Below are 19,667 nucleotides of genomic sequence, written 5' to 3'. Positions count from 1 at the left end.
AAAACATTCATCTCCCCATGAAACTTTACATTGACATAAGATTATAGAAACCATGTCCCTGGTTAAAAAAATTTATTTATTTATAACTTTACATATTGAACCACCTGCCCGTCTATTTCTAGGCTTTCAGTTATATTTCATGTAGATTATAATACTGCACTGCGAAAAACTTTAACATCTTTACATGCTTACAGAAAAGGTGTAAGGCGATATTGTTTTTACAATTACATGTTATCTATCATTGCATTACTTAGTTTGGTGTATAAGTTGTATAGAGATACTAAACTTCTAGGTTATTTTTGTATAGCTGGCTTTTATCTTGTGATTATCTCTCTTGTCTGTTGAGACAAAAATATATTGTCTTTTTCTACAAGCCTTAGGTATTGAACTATAAAATTTGTTTTCAGTATTTATCTTAGCAATTCGTATTATATATTTATTAAATAGTTTTATTTTTTATTATTTTAGAATTACTCATTGAGATAAGACTTATGTGAACTGATTAAACAGCTGTGAATGCTCTTCTTAAAATCAAATGAGTTTATGCTCTAAAAACTTTAAGAGAGCACAATAGTAGAATTTGTGGCAGCATATTTCACAGGATATCCATTGTTGTATGCCTGTACCATACAGTTCAAGCAAAATATTTTTTATGTTGTTCATTTACTCAACTGGTATTACTTTACGTAAAATATATATAAAGGGATTATATTTCTTTTGAAATCTAAATCTATATGCTCCAATGCATAACCCTGTGTCCAAAAAAGTACACTTTTTCTTTATAGTATTTATAGTTTAGTTAGCAGATTTCACTTAATCTGTTTAGCATGGTTGGTTTTATGTTTTTTAATTCACATAAATTGTTTATAATTTTTTCACTGCCAGGGTTTATTAACCATAAAAAAATTGTGTGCTAAAAATAAAAAAGTGGCCATTTGTTGTCATTTGAATCTTTGATTCTGAGTATTCTTTAGATGGACTGCTATTCGACTTCAACTAATCTAAATCACCAAAGAGTACAGGACAGTTAGAGTATTTAGATTAGGTTTTTAGGGTGTTAGCTAAGAATTGACAATTGAGCCCTAATTGGAAATTTCCTTGAGAGTTTTCCAAAGGACAGCAAATGGGATTTCGAATTTCTATGCTATGAGATTTTTAGTTTTTAATTTTAATTTTTTTTCAATTTATTTTATTTGCGATAGAAAAAGTTGAAATTACAGTTGGTATAATATACAATTATATAACCAGTTACATATAGTTATATTTCAATGGCTGGAGACCAACAACATAGCGAGGCTAATTTTAAAAGTATCAGCTTCTTGTCTTTTTATTGCAGTTCCCTTTACCACCAATTGGAATGAATTCAAAAGAATAATTAATGGAGATATTAAGTTGGAAAACCTGTTATAAATACTATAGGCGAAATTAAGCAGCCTTAATGTTTCTGAAGTTTTGTCCCATTTCAGGCTCAAATGTAATATTCTTGTTCGAAGGTTCAATATACATGTTTGCTGCCACTCTGTATAGCATTACATTCCGATAACCTTTGTGTTGCGTTGTTGTTTTGTGCAAACACGAATTTGCAGGAGCACGCAGCAGACTATGTATTGTTTCCTGTTTCTAAGATTTCATTTTTTCTATATATAATGCAAAAAATGTTTCTTCTTCATTTCCTGTTTTCAGCCTGCCCATGTTTCCTCATTTAGGTGTTTCTTAAATAAAAAAAAATCCATTTAGAATTTCTCTAATATTTTAAGAAAAATAACTTATACAGAAACTACAAGAATTTGCAGAAATGCGTGCACCTGGTGAAGTCATGGCAGAAAATATACCACCACCTGCACTGCCAAGCCAATCCTCACCGATGTTGGAGGGAAGATCATCACCGTTACGCACTTCTTCCCCAGTTCCTGGTAAAAAGGTAATTTGATTGTCAATTTAGCTTTAAAAATGTCTTTTATTAATTCAAGAAAGCAATTTTATTTTACAGTGTAGGGATATTTTATCTCTCTGTAGCTTGTCTAATTCATCTGCCATACTTAATTTCCCTCAATCTTTTAAATGGGAATGTTCATGTGAAGGCGTTGATTGTTAGACAAGGATGTTATCCTGTAATTGCAATATGTCTCTACACGGTAATGCATCTTAATTATGTCTCTACACGGTAATGCATCTTAATTATAAAGAGAGAACTTGCATCTAAATTACTTGATCAGTTAAAAAATTAACACCCTAAACATCAATGTATAATATCAAAGCTGGAATTAACCTTTAAACTGATATTCTGCTTCTGTTATTCAATTATCTCTGTTATTTTTTTGTAGGATATGGCAAATGCTGCCAACGGGGCTATCAAGGTAATTATTACAACATAAACAGTAACCTCATAACGGTTAATATTAAATTTATTTTCATTAACACTTTTCTTTAAACAGACAACATAACATGACTTAACTGCTATTTTATATCATTTCGCACTGTCAATATAAACCATAACCATTATATGACCGTTATTTTTATGTAGTGACAGACTGTAATGTATATTTTCTTTATCACTTCTTGCATTAACCCTTTTGTTTGTATATGTTTACAAATTATAATCAATTTAAATATTAAAAGAAAACTTAAAACATGATAGGGTTGTTTTTGTAACAACACACGACTCAGCACAACTGGACTGTATTATGTAAACATTTGTAACTTAAACAGCTAATTTGTTTTATGGAACAACGTTTTGTTAAATCATGTTGGTAGTCTACCATCTTGATCTAATTCTGCAGGTTATGCTAGGAAATTAACTCCATCTCCCCTTGGAAACAAAGTTGAGGTCTGAGGTCAAGAGAACAGCTCAGCCTTGTTAAATGGAAGAGGAGACTGGCTATCCATATCCTTTGAAAAAATATGGAAGTTCTAATTTGCTTTTAGTTGGCATTACTGAGACAAGCTGTTTGTTCGGATTTGAAATATTTACTTGTTGTGCTTGTACATCTTGTTTGTTTGTTCGTTTGAAAACATTTTTAGCCTTTCAATGCTAGTTACAAATTACTCCACAATAACATGAAATAAAAATCAGAAACACTAAACAGAATCAACCAACATGAGCTATGTCTTTCTTGCTTCTCATGTTTGAATGGTGTCATAGCACATAGTCTAAATGTGAAGTATACAAATGTATTTTTTTCACTTTCGCCTTTACATTTTCTCTGAAAAAAGCATTCGCACATGGTAAAGATAATAAAAGTAAATAGAGATTGTTCCTATCTGCACCTAAAAAGTTCAGAAAAGATGATATTATTCACAAAGTTTTTTGGATACACCTTTTTTTAAATCCTGTCATACCCTTCATAAATTTACCCCTCGTCATTTCAATGTGAACACGGTAGCGTTTAATAATATAACTGATGATGTAAAGAAAGGGTTATTAAAATAGATTAAATAAGATTAAAAAGAATTAAAAGATTTGATCATGTGATAATTTTTTATTTTTTTTTGTTCAGTGATATATATAATGGCCTTTATGTGTGTTATATGCATATAATTTGTTTTTTTATTTTGTGTGTCGTAGTGTACTGTTAGACTTTTGGATGTGAACAAATGCATTTGATGTTTGAACATGTTTAAAACACTATCCATTCTCTCTTGAGAAAATTTCTACAAATAGCCTTTGGGATTAGTGGTAAAATGCAATTTGTGATGCCTTCTCACTCTCCTCCATGGTGTTGTTATGTTCATTCCGAAGCAGCAGGAAAAAGGAGAGACGTACAAGTCAAAGTTGTGTTCCTTGATGCATTGTTTTGCTTCATTACAGCTGATATTAAAATGCATGTTAATTGCACTGTTATTACTAATTACTCTGCTATTCAGTACTTACATCATAACAATGATTGCATCTTTATTGTTTATTAATGATGTGAAGCATTCGTAGTGTTATGTGGTTTAATTTTTCATTGAGTTGAAGTTTGAGCGTTTTAGTGTACTTCTACTGATATTTTGTTGTTTTTGTTCTTGTTGTGGAGAGTTAAAGAGTTTTGTTGTTACTGTTATTTTGAAGAGTAAAATGTTTTGGTTGTTTTTGTTCACATTGTTTATAAAAGACTTAATTTTGATTCTGTTGATTTTTTTGTTTTTAAAAGTTTTGATAAGATATTTGTTGGTTATGTAAGAGAAGAAAATGTTGACGTAATCAAACAAATACAGTAAATAAACAGTTTTTGAACAAAACAAACCAATTGGAGTGTTTAATTTAGGCATTATGTAATAGTTCATTTTGATGCGTTTTTTTATACAAAACGTTCTTGCTCTTGTGGTATAGATTTGTCCATGAAACATTAATTTTCTTAATGTTAAACGACATTAATAAGAGGCTTGTATGTGACTTGGTTTGTTTTTCTTTCTCAGTGTGGAGTTTTTAAAAGGAAATACTGTCCATTGTGTAACTTCATACATATTGACCCACTCTGTGATGAATAAATCCGTTTTTATAGTAAAAACAAACCTTTATCGGACACCTCTTCTGAATAGCGGTAAACCACAACTCAAGAGGACTTTTAATCTTTTAAGTTTATCAAAAAAAAAAAAGTTCATCCCTGTCCTAACATTGATCGACTCTTATACCGAAATATCACATGAAGTTTATGTATGTGTATAGGAAAGTTAAACAATTGAAAAGGAAGAGGTTATTAATAATATAAAAGAATTTATTTGATGGGCGAAGAATAATTCTGACATTGTTTTGATAGTTTAAAATCACAACCAGGATGGTGCAGTTTAAGGTTGGTTATAATTTCCTCTGTGTTTTTTTTTATTTATTAGTTTGTTATGTCATGTGTATTTTTTCTATGTTATTCATATATAATATATATTTACTTTAAATCTCTCGGTGGAATTTAAATGGTACATTTTATTAAATCATTATCGCGAATTTGTGTGGTTGAAATATGTCAAGTATGATGGAATGGGACAGCAATTGAAGTTTAAAGTGTCGCTTCGTGATTAAAATGTGTCGTTGGTAACGTAGGAGTGATTAGAAACATCGTTTCATGGTCACATTTGCGGTCAACTAATTATACTAAGCTTTTGTATAACTTAATGTCATTAATACAACCATGCATGCTTGATGCATAGTAAAAGCTAAAAATATATTTTACTCTATCTAAAATAAGATTTTGGCTTATCTGTAGATCCGTGTTGAAATTTTTTTAATTTTTTTATGTTACATATGTTAACTTGAGTTTGTCAGCTTATAAATCGAAAGTTAAAAATAAAGCTAGTGGTTCTTCGGGACTGTCAATTGACGAAATAAAAACGTGATATCCTGAAAACAGTGGTTAAGTCATCATCCTAAATTTAAAGCCTCATTACGTGTTATCATGTGAGCTGATCTAAAGTTGGCTAGTTCTCTTTAACAGATTCGTGAGAGTTCTTTTGATATGAAAGAACAGGAAATTCGATGAATTTAAGATATTCGTATGGAGCAGTTAACACCTTCAAAAATTCTTTTTAAATTTTCAGTTTACATCGGATTTTTTTTTGAAATGCTAATTGTGGAAAGCGTTTCATTTATTTAATGTAATTAAAAAAGTTGAGCTGGCATATTTATGATGACGTCATATTTTTCATTCCATTCTACATGTTTTATCAAAGTGGATTTTTTATGTTTTCCGTAACGTATACATTTTATTTGCTGTTCCTATGGTGACCATTCTAAACAAAAGAGGTCAAACAGTAACATGTTTTCCTCTCACATTAGATTCATCCTCAGTTTTTAGTTTGTTTTTTTCACAAACATCTCAGTGGAAGTAATAAATGTTATTTAATTCAAAACAAGATTAAACTCTTTGCATTCAGCTATAAAAAAGATTAGAACACTTAATTTCCTCTCTAATATTTCTCTAAAATATGAACCCAGTCCTTAAAGCGACGTTAGCGTATAATCAATTTGTATCATCTTTTATTTTATAAGAACTTAATTTCTCAGAACACTGAGGATAAGAATTTGCCAAAAAATTAAGAACATATTAAGAACATGCCCAGCCTGTATTTCTAGGAAGAAAATAACGTGAGCGTAAAACTCCTATGAAACTTTCTCAAACAGTTTTTCTGTCCTAAAGATAACTTCGAGATCTAATTTTTGTCGCTCCTAGAAATAGTTATAGGTGCATATATGTAGCTATGGTACGTATATTTCCCTTTTTTTAGAAGAACATTGGAGTCTGAAAAAAGTATTAAAAAATAAGAACATTCAGCATCAGCCGAAATATAGACACGCGTATAAAAGAGTTTCACAGAAAATGCTGACTTTTATAGTCATCAGACAACGAATTTTTCAGTAACAAAATTGAGAATACTTTAGTTCTTGTATTGAACATTAGACTTTTCCTCATTTATTCAGCCATGTTTAAAATCTCATCGCATTTTTTACAATTTTAGTATTAGTTTATCTTTTTAATAATCATTTAAGAATCAATTTAAGAATTATTTAGGCTTAAACTATCCTATGTTCTAAAAATCACGAGGCTTAAACCTTAAAGTATCGATTTTTACGAAGGAAGTGTATATTCTTAGCATTATTTGTAAAATTCTTCCATACGCAGCAAAGCAATCAAAGAAAACAGTTTCTAGATACGCCTGACTATAGTGATTTCGATGCAAACAACTTTCAACACGTTTAATTATTAAACTTCTCACCTCGTCCATAATATGATATTATTACACAGCCTAACCTATTTTTAACGAGTTACTTATTTTTACACTCGCATGAAGCCAATATACATGTAGCAGGTTTTATGACGTCATCTTATTGCGCCATTATTTGACGACATGAATAACGAATGTTGAAGATTTCCTTGAAATAGACCATGAGCAATTCTTCATACATCAATTATTGATTTAATTAGAGACATTTTTTATTTTTTCGTTGTTGCAGTCATGAAATATTAAATAAAACTTTTCCCGTTCTTTTTTTTAGTATTTTTGCTTTTTTCATTTTTTTTACAATGCGAAATAATTTATGGTTTTAAACGTTTTTGTTGATAAAAAAAATCACAACAAATGATGAAATAGAACTGAAATGAAGATAGAATTCAACGTTTTGTTATTGTTAGCTTACACTTTGATGTTACTATTACACAAAATGGAGATGTTGAAATTCGAATACTTTGAATAGTTCTGTTCCCAAAGTGACGTCACTTGATAAAATAATAGAAAATCTTTTATCATGTTCATATAAATGCTAGGTAACATAATTTCAACATGGGTGCAAATTAAAAACACTTTTGATGACGAAGGCGAATATTATTACTCAATTTTATTCACTAGAATTTGTGTTTTTGCTTTTTCACATACTCAACATTTTAAGTTAGATCACGTTAAACTTTTTACAGTATTTTGAACGTGTGTGGTATAACATGTGTTCTCAGCAGTGAAGTAGAAAAAAACAAAAACAGAAAAAAACAAGATGGTAGCTTACAAAGAAACAAGTAGAATAAACAATGTTGGTGATTACAACCGATTTGTATGTTTTTAATTGTATAAAAATTTTTAATCACAGTTTTTTGTTTATAAGTTTACAGCCACAGGGAATGAACTGCAAACAAGTTGGATATGTATCAAGGATTTTTCTTCCCGTTTTTTACTTTTTGTGGTGGTGTAACTTGGTGTAATTTATTTTGTTTGTTTGTTTGTTTTTGTTGGTTTGTTTGTAGTTGTTATTACATTATCTTGCAACAGGACACATTCGTTTTTTCGCACAAATTTCCCGCGTTCTACAAAAATTTTTGTTTTCTAACATTTCGACTTAGCCGATATTAATTTTTCTTCATTGCTTTGCTATGCTTTAATACTTTTGTATTTTACATTTTGCTCGTTTGCGCAACCTCAATAAGTTGACTTTATCTCTTTGGCAGGGCATCAATCGAGCCCAGCTCACATTACAAGAGCTGCAGGACCTTGCGGAGCGACAACGGAAGCAAATTCTCTACAACAGCAAGGAGCTTATGGAAAAACAACAGCAACTTATGAAAATGCATCAAGACTTTCGAACACGTTTGAAAAAGCCAGAATCACCAAGAACACAAGGGGTATCTCCACGGTCACCTGTGGAACCGCCTCCATCGCCAAGAGGTACAAAGCCGTCCCCAAAATCACCAGTAGGTAAACGAGAGCAGGACCAGTACGCAAAGATGTTGCGAGAGACGTATAGTTCGGTTAGTAGGATGCAAGGACGAAACAGTCTGCAGAAGGAAGTGGATGTCAGAAAGTTTAGCAATGTTGAACTCGGTACGTAGTGATTTGTTCTCTGATAATAATATTTCTAAGATGTTATATACGGTTGAAACTAACAGTGTGGCCGCTACTTCTGGAACCTCCATAACATTCTTGAAATGAAATATACACCTGAGAGAGAAAAATTCTGAAAGTTCTAAATTTCTGAATTTCTGAATTTTGTTGTTTCGTTTAATCATCATAAGATGTAAACTTTTTTTCTCGTAGAAGATTTCTGTTTATTTTTGGAACAAGATTCTACTACTGGAAAGAGAGGAGAAAATTCCTGGAATTTACTTTTTAAAAAGGAGTGGCCACCCTTACTAATATAACTCTTGTAAATAACTAAATGCGTGCTGTTATTTCCGCACTTTTTCAAAGTTTACTATACACGTTTCTTTTCTTTTTTTAAATTAAAGTTTGGCGTTTAAAAAACAATAGTTTGTTACCATCGAAGCATTATTTTAATTTTTTTTCCACGTAGCTCATGAGCTTGAAAAAGTACGTGCAATTTTTTCATCGAAACAAAATGAATTGGCCGACGCCGTGAAGAAAGTGGACGTTTTAACGCATGAATTGGAACAAAGAAAAAACGGCGATTCTAGTTGGGGTTCGGTACCTACTCCGGAACGAATAAATCGCCGGAAGAAAATACAGGCAGCTAAAGATGAGCTGGATCGACTACGTAACGAATTGATTGTAAGTCTTTATTTTCATGTATTAAAACCAGGCCACGTCATCGAACCCCGGCGACGTTTTATCTGCACGTTATTAAATCAAGTTAATAGTGTAGAGACTCTTCTTTTTGATAACTTTGTGTTATTTTTTAGGTACGAAATGAGATGAATTCTCAACAAAGTCATCAATTACAGCTTCAGCGAGATATTATTCACGAAAAGAAGCAGGAATTGCGCGATTTAAACAGTCGCATGAACGAGTTAAACATAGCGTTAAAGAAGAAAGGCGGTAAACTCGATCCCAACCGTAAAATACCGAACCATTTTGTGAATGGCGGCCAGCAAGTACTTTTTAACCAGAATTATTTGCAAGATACTCTTAGCAGAAAAAAAAAGCAAGTTATCCAAGACATCAATGCTAATCACGTGACCGTGCCTCCACCAATGAGTAACGGTATAGTAAATGGTGAAAAGGAGGACCTGCCCTCCGTGTTTCAAGAAACGCCGATTTCAGGTAATCAAATATGGCGGAATAACCACTCACTTAACATTCAAACAGATGGTTTAAATAATAAACCCTCTCCGTTACATTCTCCGTCTTCTTCTATTTCGTCACTCTCCTCCTTGTCGTCGACGTCAGTTACCACACCTGATGACCTCTCTAAACCGTTTCCATTCAGTCGTGATACTGCTCCACCGCCGCCGCCCAGAACGACACCAACGGGTGTTTTGAAAAATCGAAACGAAGCAGAAGCGAAAGCACCGAACGAAGAATTTCTCGCGCATTTACGAGCGCAAAAACAAAAAATAAGTAAACTACAAGGAGAACTGGAGACCGTAAATAAAACGTTAACTCCGTATACAGACTCGAAACTGTCTATGGACAGTGATAAGTTACGTAAATATGAACAATATGGTGACGCCACAAGTAGTTATATTGTTGACACGCTATCAAAAACTAAACCGCCACCGCCCGTTAAACCAAAACCTGCAATCGCTAAAAAGCCTGTAACGACTGGAGAGGAGGGTTTGGACTCTGTAGACCGAGCAGCCCCGGGTAGAAAATTGTCATTATTAGACGATGACGTCAGCGATATAACACCTGTGGAGGAACATTCATCTCTCCTACATAAATTAACTCACGAAGTTTTACCGAAGGATGCGAACGACCAAGATGGAGATGAAATGTCCTGGCCGTCTCCACCTACTGCGGAAAATATTCCCGATGAACCAGATGATTTTGAGTTGTCGTTTGCCGATATTGACGAGATAAACGAGATACAAACAGACTTGTGGAGTAACAGTGAAGAATCTTCCGTGAATTCTCAAAACTCGTACGATAGCGACTTTGATGACATCGAGAAAGCGGTTGTTCCCGTTGTTATTAGCGTCTCACCCGATAAAATGCCGCCACCGATATTAATGAAACCCGATAAACCACGCAAGCAAAAGAGACGAGTTGTACTCGAACCATTTGCATTATTACTCGATTCTGCATTAGAAGGCGAGTTAGATGAAGTAAAAGAGATTCTAAAACAGGTATTTAAGGAAGCTGCTCTGCTTTCATTTCCTTTATATTCAGCTCGTTCAGTGAACTTTGTAGTCGAAATGCATTCTATATGATAAGGCATCCTTTTGAAATTTCCTAGGTTCCAGACCCCAGTAAACCAAACCCGGAAGGAATAACAGCTCTTCATAATGCTGTTTGTGGAAATCATAAGGATGTAGTAAAATACCTCGTCGAAGTTGCGTGTGATATAAATTTGCCCGATAAAAATGGATGGTAAGGACATTCGATTTCCTCGAAGTTTATGTCAAAAATGATATTTTACAGAACCATTAACGAAAACAGTTTTGTATGAAAATATAATATCTGTTCGTTTTTAGGACGCCATTGCACTGTGCAGCATTTTACAACGACACTGAACTCTGTTCCTACTTGGTAGAACACGGGGCATCTGTATTTGCCACCACTTACGCTGATTACCAGACCCCCGCTCACAAGTGTTCTCGTTTGGATGACAACTACGACGAATGTTTTGGTTATTTACACGGTAAGCTTGGATTACTCGCCAACTTGGCATGATTCTTTGATTAATTGATTTACCAGTCCTTATAAGGCGGCAATATCTAACATCCGTTAAACGGATTCCGACACTGATACATCGATTTATGTCGGTTACGGAAATTATAAAAATATCTAATTACTGTAGAGATGCTCCCTCCATTGCAGAGCTTTTTGTGCAAATGTTTCATGTCACTTCATTTAAATGGCGTTAAATTCATTTTATTTTAGAATGCAAAGAAAACGTCGGTAGAATAAACGGCGGATTGGTGCACGCACTATACGACTATACGTCAGAGAACGATGACGAGTTAAGTTTCTATTGTGGCGACGAACTTACGGTGCTGCGAAGAGGCGATACCGTAGAAAAGGAATGGTGGTGGGGTAGAGATAGGAAAGGAAATACAGGCTACATCCCCTGCAATTTAGTTGGTGTAAGTGGAATACTCTTGGATGTTTTTGATTCTACTTGAAGTGTTTAAAAAGTTAAACTTTCCGGTGCTGTGTTACGTTTCGACAGTTTCGACAGTTTCAAAAAGACTGTGAAATTGATAACTCGTCTTATAAGTCTTCTATCATAGTGCTGAAAACTAATTATTAGGACAGTTTTCGTCTACCTAATTATCTAGTGAATTATGGATTGGTTTTTTTATGTTTACAATCTTTTAAAACATCTCCTCATCTGCTTCTAAATCTTACCACCGCCTGAGTTTTAATTTCTTTTAAGTCATCAAAATGCAGAATACAACATATGTTTCGTGTCCTGTTAAGAATAAACACAGGTTGATGGTAAAAAAAATCAGTTGAGGATGATTTAGTATGTTTTGTTTTGTTTTAGAATTATCCAAGGATAGCTGCAGTTGTTTGAGTACAATCAAGTCAGCAGACGCAAGTGAAATTTGACGTGGACAGTCCACGAGATGTTTTACCGCCTTAAGAATTCATAAAAATTGTCACAACGTGCACACAAAATTGTCACAACGTACACACAAAATTGTGGTGAGTTTGAACACGGATTCAAGTTCATTATAAGATTCTACTACAAAGATTATGTAAATACATTTTATGCTGACTCAACATTTTTATACATTTCAACCTGTAATCCAATTTATTTTTATATTTGTCGTGGAAAATTGTAGAAATAGTCTTTAAATTTTGTTTATAACTCAATCAAATCTCTCTAACGTTGTTGTTGTTTTTTCACACATACTTCTACGGCCAAGCTTACTAATTGTACAAGTGATGGAGGGTGACATAGGCCTATAACTTGCGTGTTAATTTATCTGCTCTACTACTTCAATTTGAAACTCAGTTCTCTAATATTATGTGCCCGTCTTTAAGGTTATGACAAATAGGGGTGATACAGGTATTAATTTAATACGCCCTAACGGCCTCTGTTATATACCTCCCATTGGTGTTGGGCGGTCTGACATTGGTTGAAATTATTTTTTGTATGAAAAATGATAATTTGTTTATAAATTACTCTCTTGAAATAAACTGTAAATGAAATAATTTAATGTATTTGTTGTGTTTTGTACATGAAACTTGTACCCATTCCCTTTTGACGAGGACGACTATTTCTCAACTATTTGGTGGAAGCTGTAAACCGTTTTAATTGGATTTTCCTGTACCAGCGAATTTTAGACGACAGTACTCCTAGTAAGATAAAAGGAACATAGATGAGTCATGCCTATCTATTGTTTTTTTTTTTAACATTGAAAGTTTTTTGGTACTGAAACCTGAACAGTTAAGTTTAAGTTTAATAATTCCACCATAACTAAAGCTAGGGCGAAACGATGAACTTGTTTCATTCCAAATGTTGCACTTGCAGCCACCACAAAATCCAACAAAACTTACTTACAAACAAAACGAGAAAAAATAGAATCGCCTAACGACTTGTCGACCGAGAATATGTATCTGGAAACATGATAGAAGGCTCCTGGTAGAAAAACTTACCATCTTAAAGTTAGCTGCCGTTTAAAATCTTCCTCTAACAGGTAATAGACCAAACAATTATTTTACCACTATACGGAAAGAGTTCACAGATCATATTATAAAGGAGGGAGAACGCTCGACTTTTTTTTAGCTTTTTTGACACAAAGAAATCAAGATCACATACTGAATATAAACAAATTTAAATGTTTATATGGGTGATTTTAATTGAATAATAAAAAATATTTTGCAAAAATGTGAACCTGCACAGGGTGGCGACACAATAAAACGTTTCAAAATTTTTCCCTGTAACACAATCGTCCTTGCAACAAAACCGAATGAATCTATTTTGTCCCCGTGTTGCAGCAACAAATTTTTTTGTCGCCAGAGACTTTTTTGACGTGTTGCAAAAAATTTTTTTGTTATAAGACACGATGGGAATTTTACAGGCGCGTGCGCAATGCATCTTGTTGAATTGCATTCGCAATCCAGTTTGGTTTTTTGTCCATCTCTATTTTGCTTTTCAATATCTTCGTCACTTTCCAAAGGGAAGAAATTGTTGCTGGAAAGGTTGAAAACATCAATTCTAACCTTTCTAACTTTTGATCAAAATATTTCAGAAATTTATAGTTAGCCATTAAAGTGAATATGTGACTAAGTGCATATTAAAAAGTGGAAGACTGGTGCCTTCTCAATCATCATGAGTTAAAAAGGTTAAATATGTCCCCTATTGCCAATTGTCAAGTTACCTTTTTCGACCAGAACTAATTACAAGCTCGTGAGCTTGTATTAAAACGCAAATGTGTCCTACAAGAATGGAAACTTTTGCCTCTCTGAGCACCGACACGGGAGTCGTCGTGTGTTCGAATTTCATCTTGGTAACTATTTTTACTTTTTTTTTCTTTTTTCTTTTTTAAAAAGATAAGACAAGTGTTCAAAACACTTGTATAACTAACTAGTAAATAGAGGTGTTTCCACCAAACTTTTTAAAGTGAATGTAGGCAGAATTAACTGAATTAATGAATTTCGCAAATTTTGGGGTTTGTGGGTTTGTGGTCTTTTTTCTTCCTGTCAGTCGGTTCACCCAAGACGGACCCATCGAAAATTAAAATTTCGAGGAATTTTCCGTTCAGGAAGATCTCACAAATCAATTTTGAAAAATAACTGCGTAGTGTGTAACAAATATTATTGCGTATCTGAATAGTAAAATATGTCGTGTCTAACTTCGTAACAAAAATCCCAATTTGATAGACAACATTTTGTAAACCTTATTCGCGAGGTTGTTTGCGTATATCATACGTCTTGTTTCAATATAAATTTCCCGATACATAAAAACATAAGAATTGTATCCACAAGTCATATTGTTACACCCTCGTCCCCAGTGATTTTTACCTTCTTTTAATATGACAAATGACGTTTATATCAAAGGCAATAATTCTTGGTGACGAGGGTGCATATTGTGACTGTCTAAAAAATAAATTTTTTAAATTGAACTAATCTATGAAAGGGACTGCATTTTTATTTTCCAACTGTTAACCATAAAAAAATATTTTAATCGATTAATTCATCGTTTAGACTTTTTTGCTTTCGCTTTTGGCTCATACTTGGTAAGGTAACATTCTGTTTTTTACTTTCAAAGCATTACAACTTTGTTTACATATATCCCGCACGACAAAAACTTGAATTGTTTCTACAGACTTCGTTTTCAGACTACCACTGACAAAAAATCCCGTCTACAAGATCTATCAAGATGAATCTTGAGAGAATTAATTATACTAGTCGTTAGCCCGTGAAAAAATCCACGGGTTCGCCCGTCCTTTTTATACCGCATTGCGTGCGTCTTGCTACCTGCGCAGCTAAGCTACCATTTTGCGTGACAGAAAGACGGACGGACAGACGTATACGGGTATTTAATATAGATAATAATTTGCAGCACTGGAGGTTTGAATTTATACCTTAAGTTAAGTTTGTCAACCTCGTTTCTAGGACACTTTGTGTTTGCGCCGAGTTTACCAAAAGACTCTGGTAACGAATTAAAAAGTGGCCAATGCGGTGAATTAACTTAGCGACGTTACAAAAGACCTTATAAGAGCGCTACGGACGAGGTTGGCTGTGTAATTTTTTATTCAAGTTAGGGCTGTAGTAGACAAGACAAAGAACTTGTATTACTTTATCCAAGATCTTTTTTCTAAATTTTATACTATGTTTTAGCAGAGCGTCTATCTAAATTGTCAACCCTGAATTTCATGCAATAAGAAACATCATATTAACCGAACGTGTTTGACTGTTCGTGTGTACTACTTCAACGTTCAATAAAACTGTCTTAATGACTGTGTTTTAAGTAGCATAACTTTAAACAATGTCTTGTTTATCTTGCACAACTTATGGTTTTCACATTGGATGCTTTCCAACACAAAGTGATCACAAAGGAGAATATAAAATGTCCGTCTGAAAATCCATCAGAAGGAGAAGTAATAGATTTGTAGTGTGTGAAATATAACAGAAATTAACCGTTAAAAGTATTAGGCAAGTGTAAAGTCATCAGCTACCAGCTTCGGTCAACAAACCTTTTCTTCCAGTTCTTGTATGATTTTGACAGAAGTAAAAAAAAAAAAAATAGAACTTTCAACTTTGTTCACCCTCGTATAAGCGCGTTTCTTAACTCTTAACTCCTGTGTAAGTTCTCATGCATAAATATTTCGTGACTACGTAACACGACTTTTTTCTCGCGCACCGATAAAATGCGAGTATTATTAATTAGAGAAGTGATATATCGTTTCAATTCTATGATTCTCTAAATGCACGTATACATAGGGAAAGTTGGGGGGAGAGCAGAAGGTATGCCGTTGTTGTTTTTGATTTTTAGCCATATCTCAGCCTGGACTTTCTTATAAACTAGGTTCTTATAAAAAAACGTGCAGAATCTATCATTGCCATGAATATTGGATTATGATTTCAAAACATATTCTATTTCTCCTTAAAGCACATATTCATTTCTGTTTTTTCCATCAAAGCGCTATTGTTAAAGTACAATTTTATAGGCATACCTTATGTGTTTTATAGTTACATATTTACACAACCGTTCGTGACCCTTTCTTATGCAATTTACAAATCACAAATCGTCCAGAGAACAGGGGGTTGGATATATGTTTGTAAAGATTTACTTAATTCGGAGGATTACTACCTTACAAATACAGTTTAGTTTTTGTCGACAGTAAAATTTTACTTGTCATATATATATTGCTAGATTTTTTCAAAATCGTAATTTAAATAAAACATTATTTAAAAAGTAAACTGCACCGCTATTGAGCAGAAAACAAACCAGGGACAGGTTAGCTATTAAACAAGAAAAATATAACAATACTGCTAATAAATTACGATAGTCCTGGGCATGAGCTAAAGTAAATGCGTGAAAATAATGTATTGTTTATCTATTGTATCGATGACAGCGTTAAGTATTTTGAAAGTAAACATCTTGTTGACCTTCGTTTTTAACACAACAATCACGTCTTAAAATAACGTCGTCTAACAAGATCTCGGGTGATATTTGAAACGCATCTTGAACTCTTCTGTTTATATATTTTCACGGAAAATTGATCCGTTTTAAACGCAACGTAAAGTTCGCAAACAGTGTTTGTGTACGGAGAGCTCGCGCAATCTGTCATCTGAGTAGTGCGAACAAGATACTTTTAATTGCGTATAGTGGTGAAATTTGAAGTTTTTAGTAAACTTTCAAGTATATTTTTAGAATGAGTAGTACGAGTCTAGACAGTGCTGAGCTACAGAAGCATGCTAACGCTGTATTGAACTATACTGTTGAACAAATCGAATGTGTATGTGATGCTTTAATACAAAGTCAAGGCTATGACACACTAGCTAAGTTTTTATGGTCATTGCCGCGAAATGACGTCATTAATAACAGCGAATATGTGGTGAAGGCTAAATCGTATGTTGCATTACATCAAGGGAGATATAGAGACTTATACGCATTGCTTGAGAATCACGAGTTCGATCCAGATTTTCATCCCATTCTGCAGCAAATGTGGCATGATGCCCATTACCAAGAAGCAGAGAAAATCCGAGGACGTCCTCTCGGAGCAGTGGAAAAATATAGAATACGAAGAAAATATCCTTTACCAAGGACAATATGGGATGGAGAGGAGACGGTGTACTGTTTTAAAGAGAAATCACGCCAGGTATTGAAAGAATGGTATGAAAAAGACAAATATCCGACTCCCCAAGATAAAAAGTTACTAGCAAAAAGGACGGAACTGACACTTGTGCAAGTGTCTAATTGGTTTAAAAATCGAAGACAGCGAGATAAACCGCAAGGTGATGGAGAAGACGAGAAAGACACTAGGTGGGTAACAGAAATTTTTTTAAAAATGCACGATCACGTGCGATACGGTCCAATATCTTGCCAATCTGTATTATTGTTGCATATTTTTTTAATTTTCGGATCTCGAATATATACCATCTTTAAGTTGTTAAAGCACTTGTGACAAATACCACAAAATGTTGCATGGTCTACAAACCTCTGCATCGTTACAATCTCGTTCCCAGGGCATTTTTCGGCTTTCTGATATATGGCAAGCACGTAAATAAATATTTTTTAAGCTATGGTAAAATATTTTCTTTAATAATTACCTAAGCAAATTCAGGAAACTAATAAACAACGTAAACTTTCAGAATAAATTAACCGTAACGATTGTGATATTCATTGTTTCTAAAGAGCATTGAAATAACGATTTAACAAGCTCGTTACCAAAACATTTTATTGTAGTACTGCTGCAAAGTAAATAGTCCTGGCGACGAGGTTAAAGTGTCAGAAATAACAAAAAGCGAAGTCTGTTAAAATGTTTAATAAAGACAAACGCCTTCTTTAGAAAATATTTCTTTCATAGTATAATGCCATATGAAGCCTAAATTGTTTTAAAATTAAATTTTATTAAAGGCCTAACAGACTTATATATGAGAAAAAATATGTAAAAATTAAATGAAATTTGATAAAGCTATTTTTGATTATTTAATGGAAATGCCAGCTTTATTTTGAAAGGTATAAATAGAATCAACCACGGCGACCATAAAAAATGCCTGTTAATAAAACTTTTAAAACGAAACCACTGTCTTCTAAATGACGCAATGTTTTATAAATGCTCATACCTTACACAATCTGAACAGTGAGTTTTACTGTTTTGTAACTTACAGCTCATGTACCATCTTAGTTAAATATTGATTTAACTGACTTGACCTTGGGTAGATGTCGATCACGATTTTGCCAACCGATGTTCTTTTATTTATATATCCTTATTAAAGTTTTTAAAAACATAAATAACTTAGTAATAATTACAAACAATAAGAAAGAAATATAAATGTGAATTTGAGAACACCACTTCCTGATCAATCTTGAGGTCTAATTGTTTATATTTATTTATTTATTTATTTATTTGTTTATTTTTCCATTTTAGAACACTTGAACCATGGACAAACGGAAGTTTAAACGTACCCTACCTAAATAATAACAACCATAACAATAATTACATGCTAAAACTGGACCATGATGACACCTCGAAATCGCTAATTAAATCAGAACCTAGCGCATTTCGTGAAGAATCCGATTCCGATCGGGTAGTCCGATCGACTAACTATTTCAATGATATTAGTTGTCATATATAGAGATAGTATTTCGGAAATTTATACCGGGTTATTTGCTGTCACCAAACTCAGTTCCAGGACCTTCCTCTTGGCGTAACTGGTAGTTTGTGCAGGGAAGGTTATGGTCTTTAAAATTTAGAAATCTCAAACGTACAAGATTTCGTTGGTTATAAACTTCTAAAGTTTTGAGAAGTTTTAGCAAAAATGTGGAAGCAAAAAATATTACTACACTCGAATAATATCCTCGTGCTTTGTGAAATAACTTTAAGGCGACATTATTACTCACAAAAATGTTGATACATTTGATAGTGTGTACTAACCCTTACTTCCAAATCAGCGCCTAATATTTTGTACTTCCCGATACCTTTGTAAATAATAAACCATTTCCGTGTTTTTTAACGGCAACTTATTCGCTGTTATTTTTTTGCTTAAAGGTCTGGGAAAGATATTGCCTTGTATTAAACATTTAAAAAGAAATGATAAATGTCTAAAAATATGTATAAATTTTTTATGTATCAGAAATGAGATTTTTAGCAGAATATTCCCTTTTTTAAAACTTTAGAAAGAATTTAGTTGTAAATTTTATTAGCTTTGATTGGCTTATTTCGTGTCACGTGATGTAAATATTACCTTATTTAGAAAAAAAAGACCAGGTTATGTAAACATTTAAAAAATGACAATTTAGAAATAAAAAAAGGAATGTGTTTTTACCTCTAACCTCCTCCTCAATCAAAGCTTTTTCGCTGTCTGAGATTATCAAAAAAATGTCTTGGAGAAAATGTTGTCTAAATCCGTTTTCTACCGTGGCTTATTTGGACGAACTCCCGATTACTGTTCAAAACTCGCGGTAAAACTCGCGACATAAGTCTAACTTGTTGACTGAAGGTGAATTTATTACCCGTGTGGCCGTCCAAATATAAAAAAGCCTATGATCCTGAGAACGAGGTTAAAGTTGATCCATAATTACAGCTCAGACTCAAGATCCTTGGGGACGAGGTTGATATTTAGCGTATTAGTAAAGGAGCTCTCCAACGGATCACATAAAACAAATTTTCTTGACCGAAATTGATATTTAT

At 33.3% G+C, this 19,667-nt stretch overlaps 2 protein-coding genes across 5 annotated transcripts; both read left to right on the top strand.

Annotated features, from left to right (window-relative positions):
* Positions 1-1,651: 1,651 nt before the first annotated feature.
* LOC130641221 (apoptosis-stimulating of p53 protein 2-like) lies at positions 1,652-12,516 on the top strand. 4 transcript variants are annotated; one of them, XM_057447935.1, is made up of 9 exons: positions 1,652-1,921; positions 2,325-2,357; positions 7,905-8,277; positions 8,747-8,961; positions 9,093-10,478; positions 10,589-10,722; positions 10,827-10,993; positions 11,236-11,438; positions 11,843-12,516. In XM_057447935.1, the coding sequence occupies exons 1-9, from the start codon at positions 1,796-1,798 to the stop codon at positions 11,870-11,872; spliced, it is 2,667 nt and encodes an 888-aa protein (XP_057303918.1). In that variant the 5' UTR covers positions 1,652-1,795; the 3' UTR covers positions 11,873-12,516. The 4 variants fall into 4 exon arrangements, with proteins under 4 accessions (XP_057303918.1, XP_057303919.1, XP_057303921.1 ...); XM_057447936.1 differs by lacking the exon at positions 2,325-2,357 and having other exon boundaries at positions 1,655-1,921; XM_057447938.1 differs by lacking the exons at positions 1,652-1,921; positions 2,325-2,357 and adding an exon at positions 4,316-4,772.
* Positions 12,517-16,439: 3,923 nt separating this feature from the next.
* LOC130641220 (homeobox protein six1-like) lies at positions 16,440-19,303 on the top strand. Its single transcript, XM_057447934.1, has 2 exons — positions 16,440-17,296; positions 18,405-19,303. Exons 1-2 carry the CDS (start codon positions 16,686-16,688, stop codon positions 18,610-18,612), a joined length of 819 nt encoding a protein of 272 aa, XP_057303917.1. The 5' UTR covers positions 16,440-16,685; the 3' UTR covers positions 18,613-19,303.
* The last annotated feature ends 364 nt before the right edge of the window (positions 19,304-19,667 follow it).

This window comes from Hydractinia symbiolongicarpus, chromosome 4, assembly GCF_029227915.1.
Source record: "Hydractinia symbiolongicarpus strain clone_291-10 chromosome 4, HSymV2.1, whole genome shotgun sequence".
NCBI lineage: Eukaryota > Metazoa > Cnidaria > Hydrozoa > Anthoathecata > Hydractiniidae > Hydractinia > Hydractinia symbiolongicarpus.
This window is presented reverse-complemented; position numbering and strand designations above follow the sequence as displayed.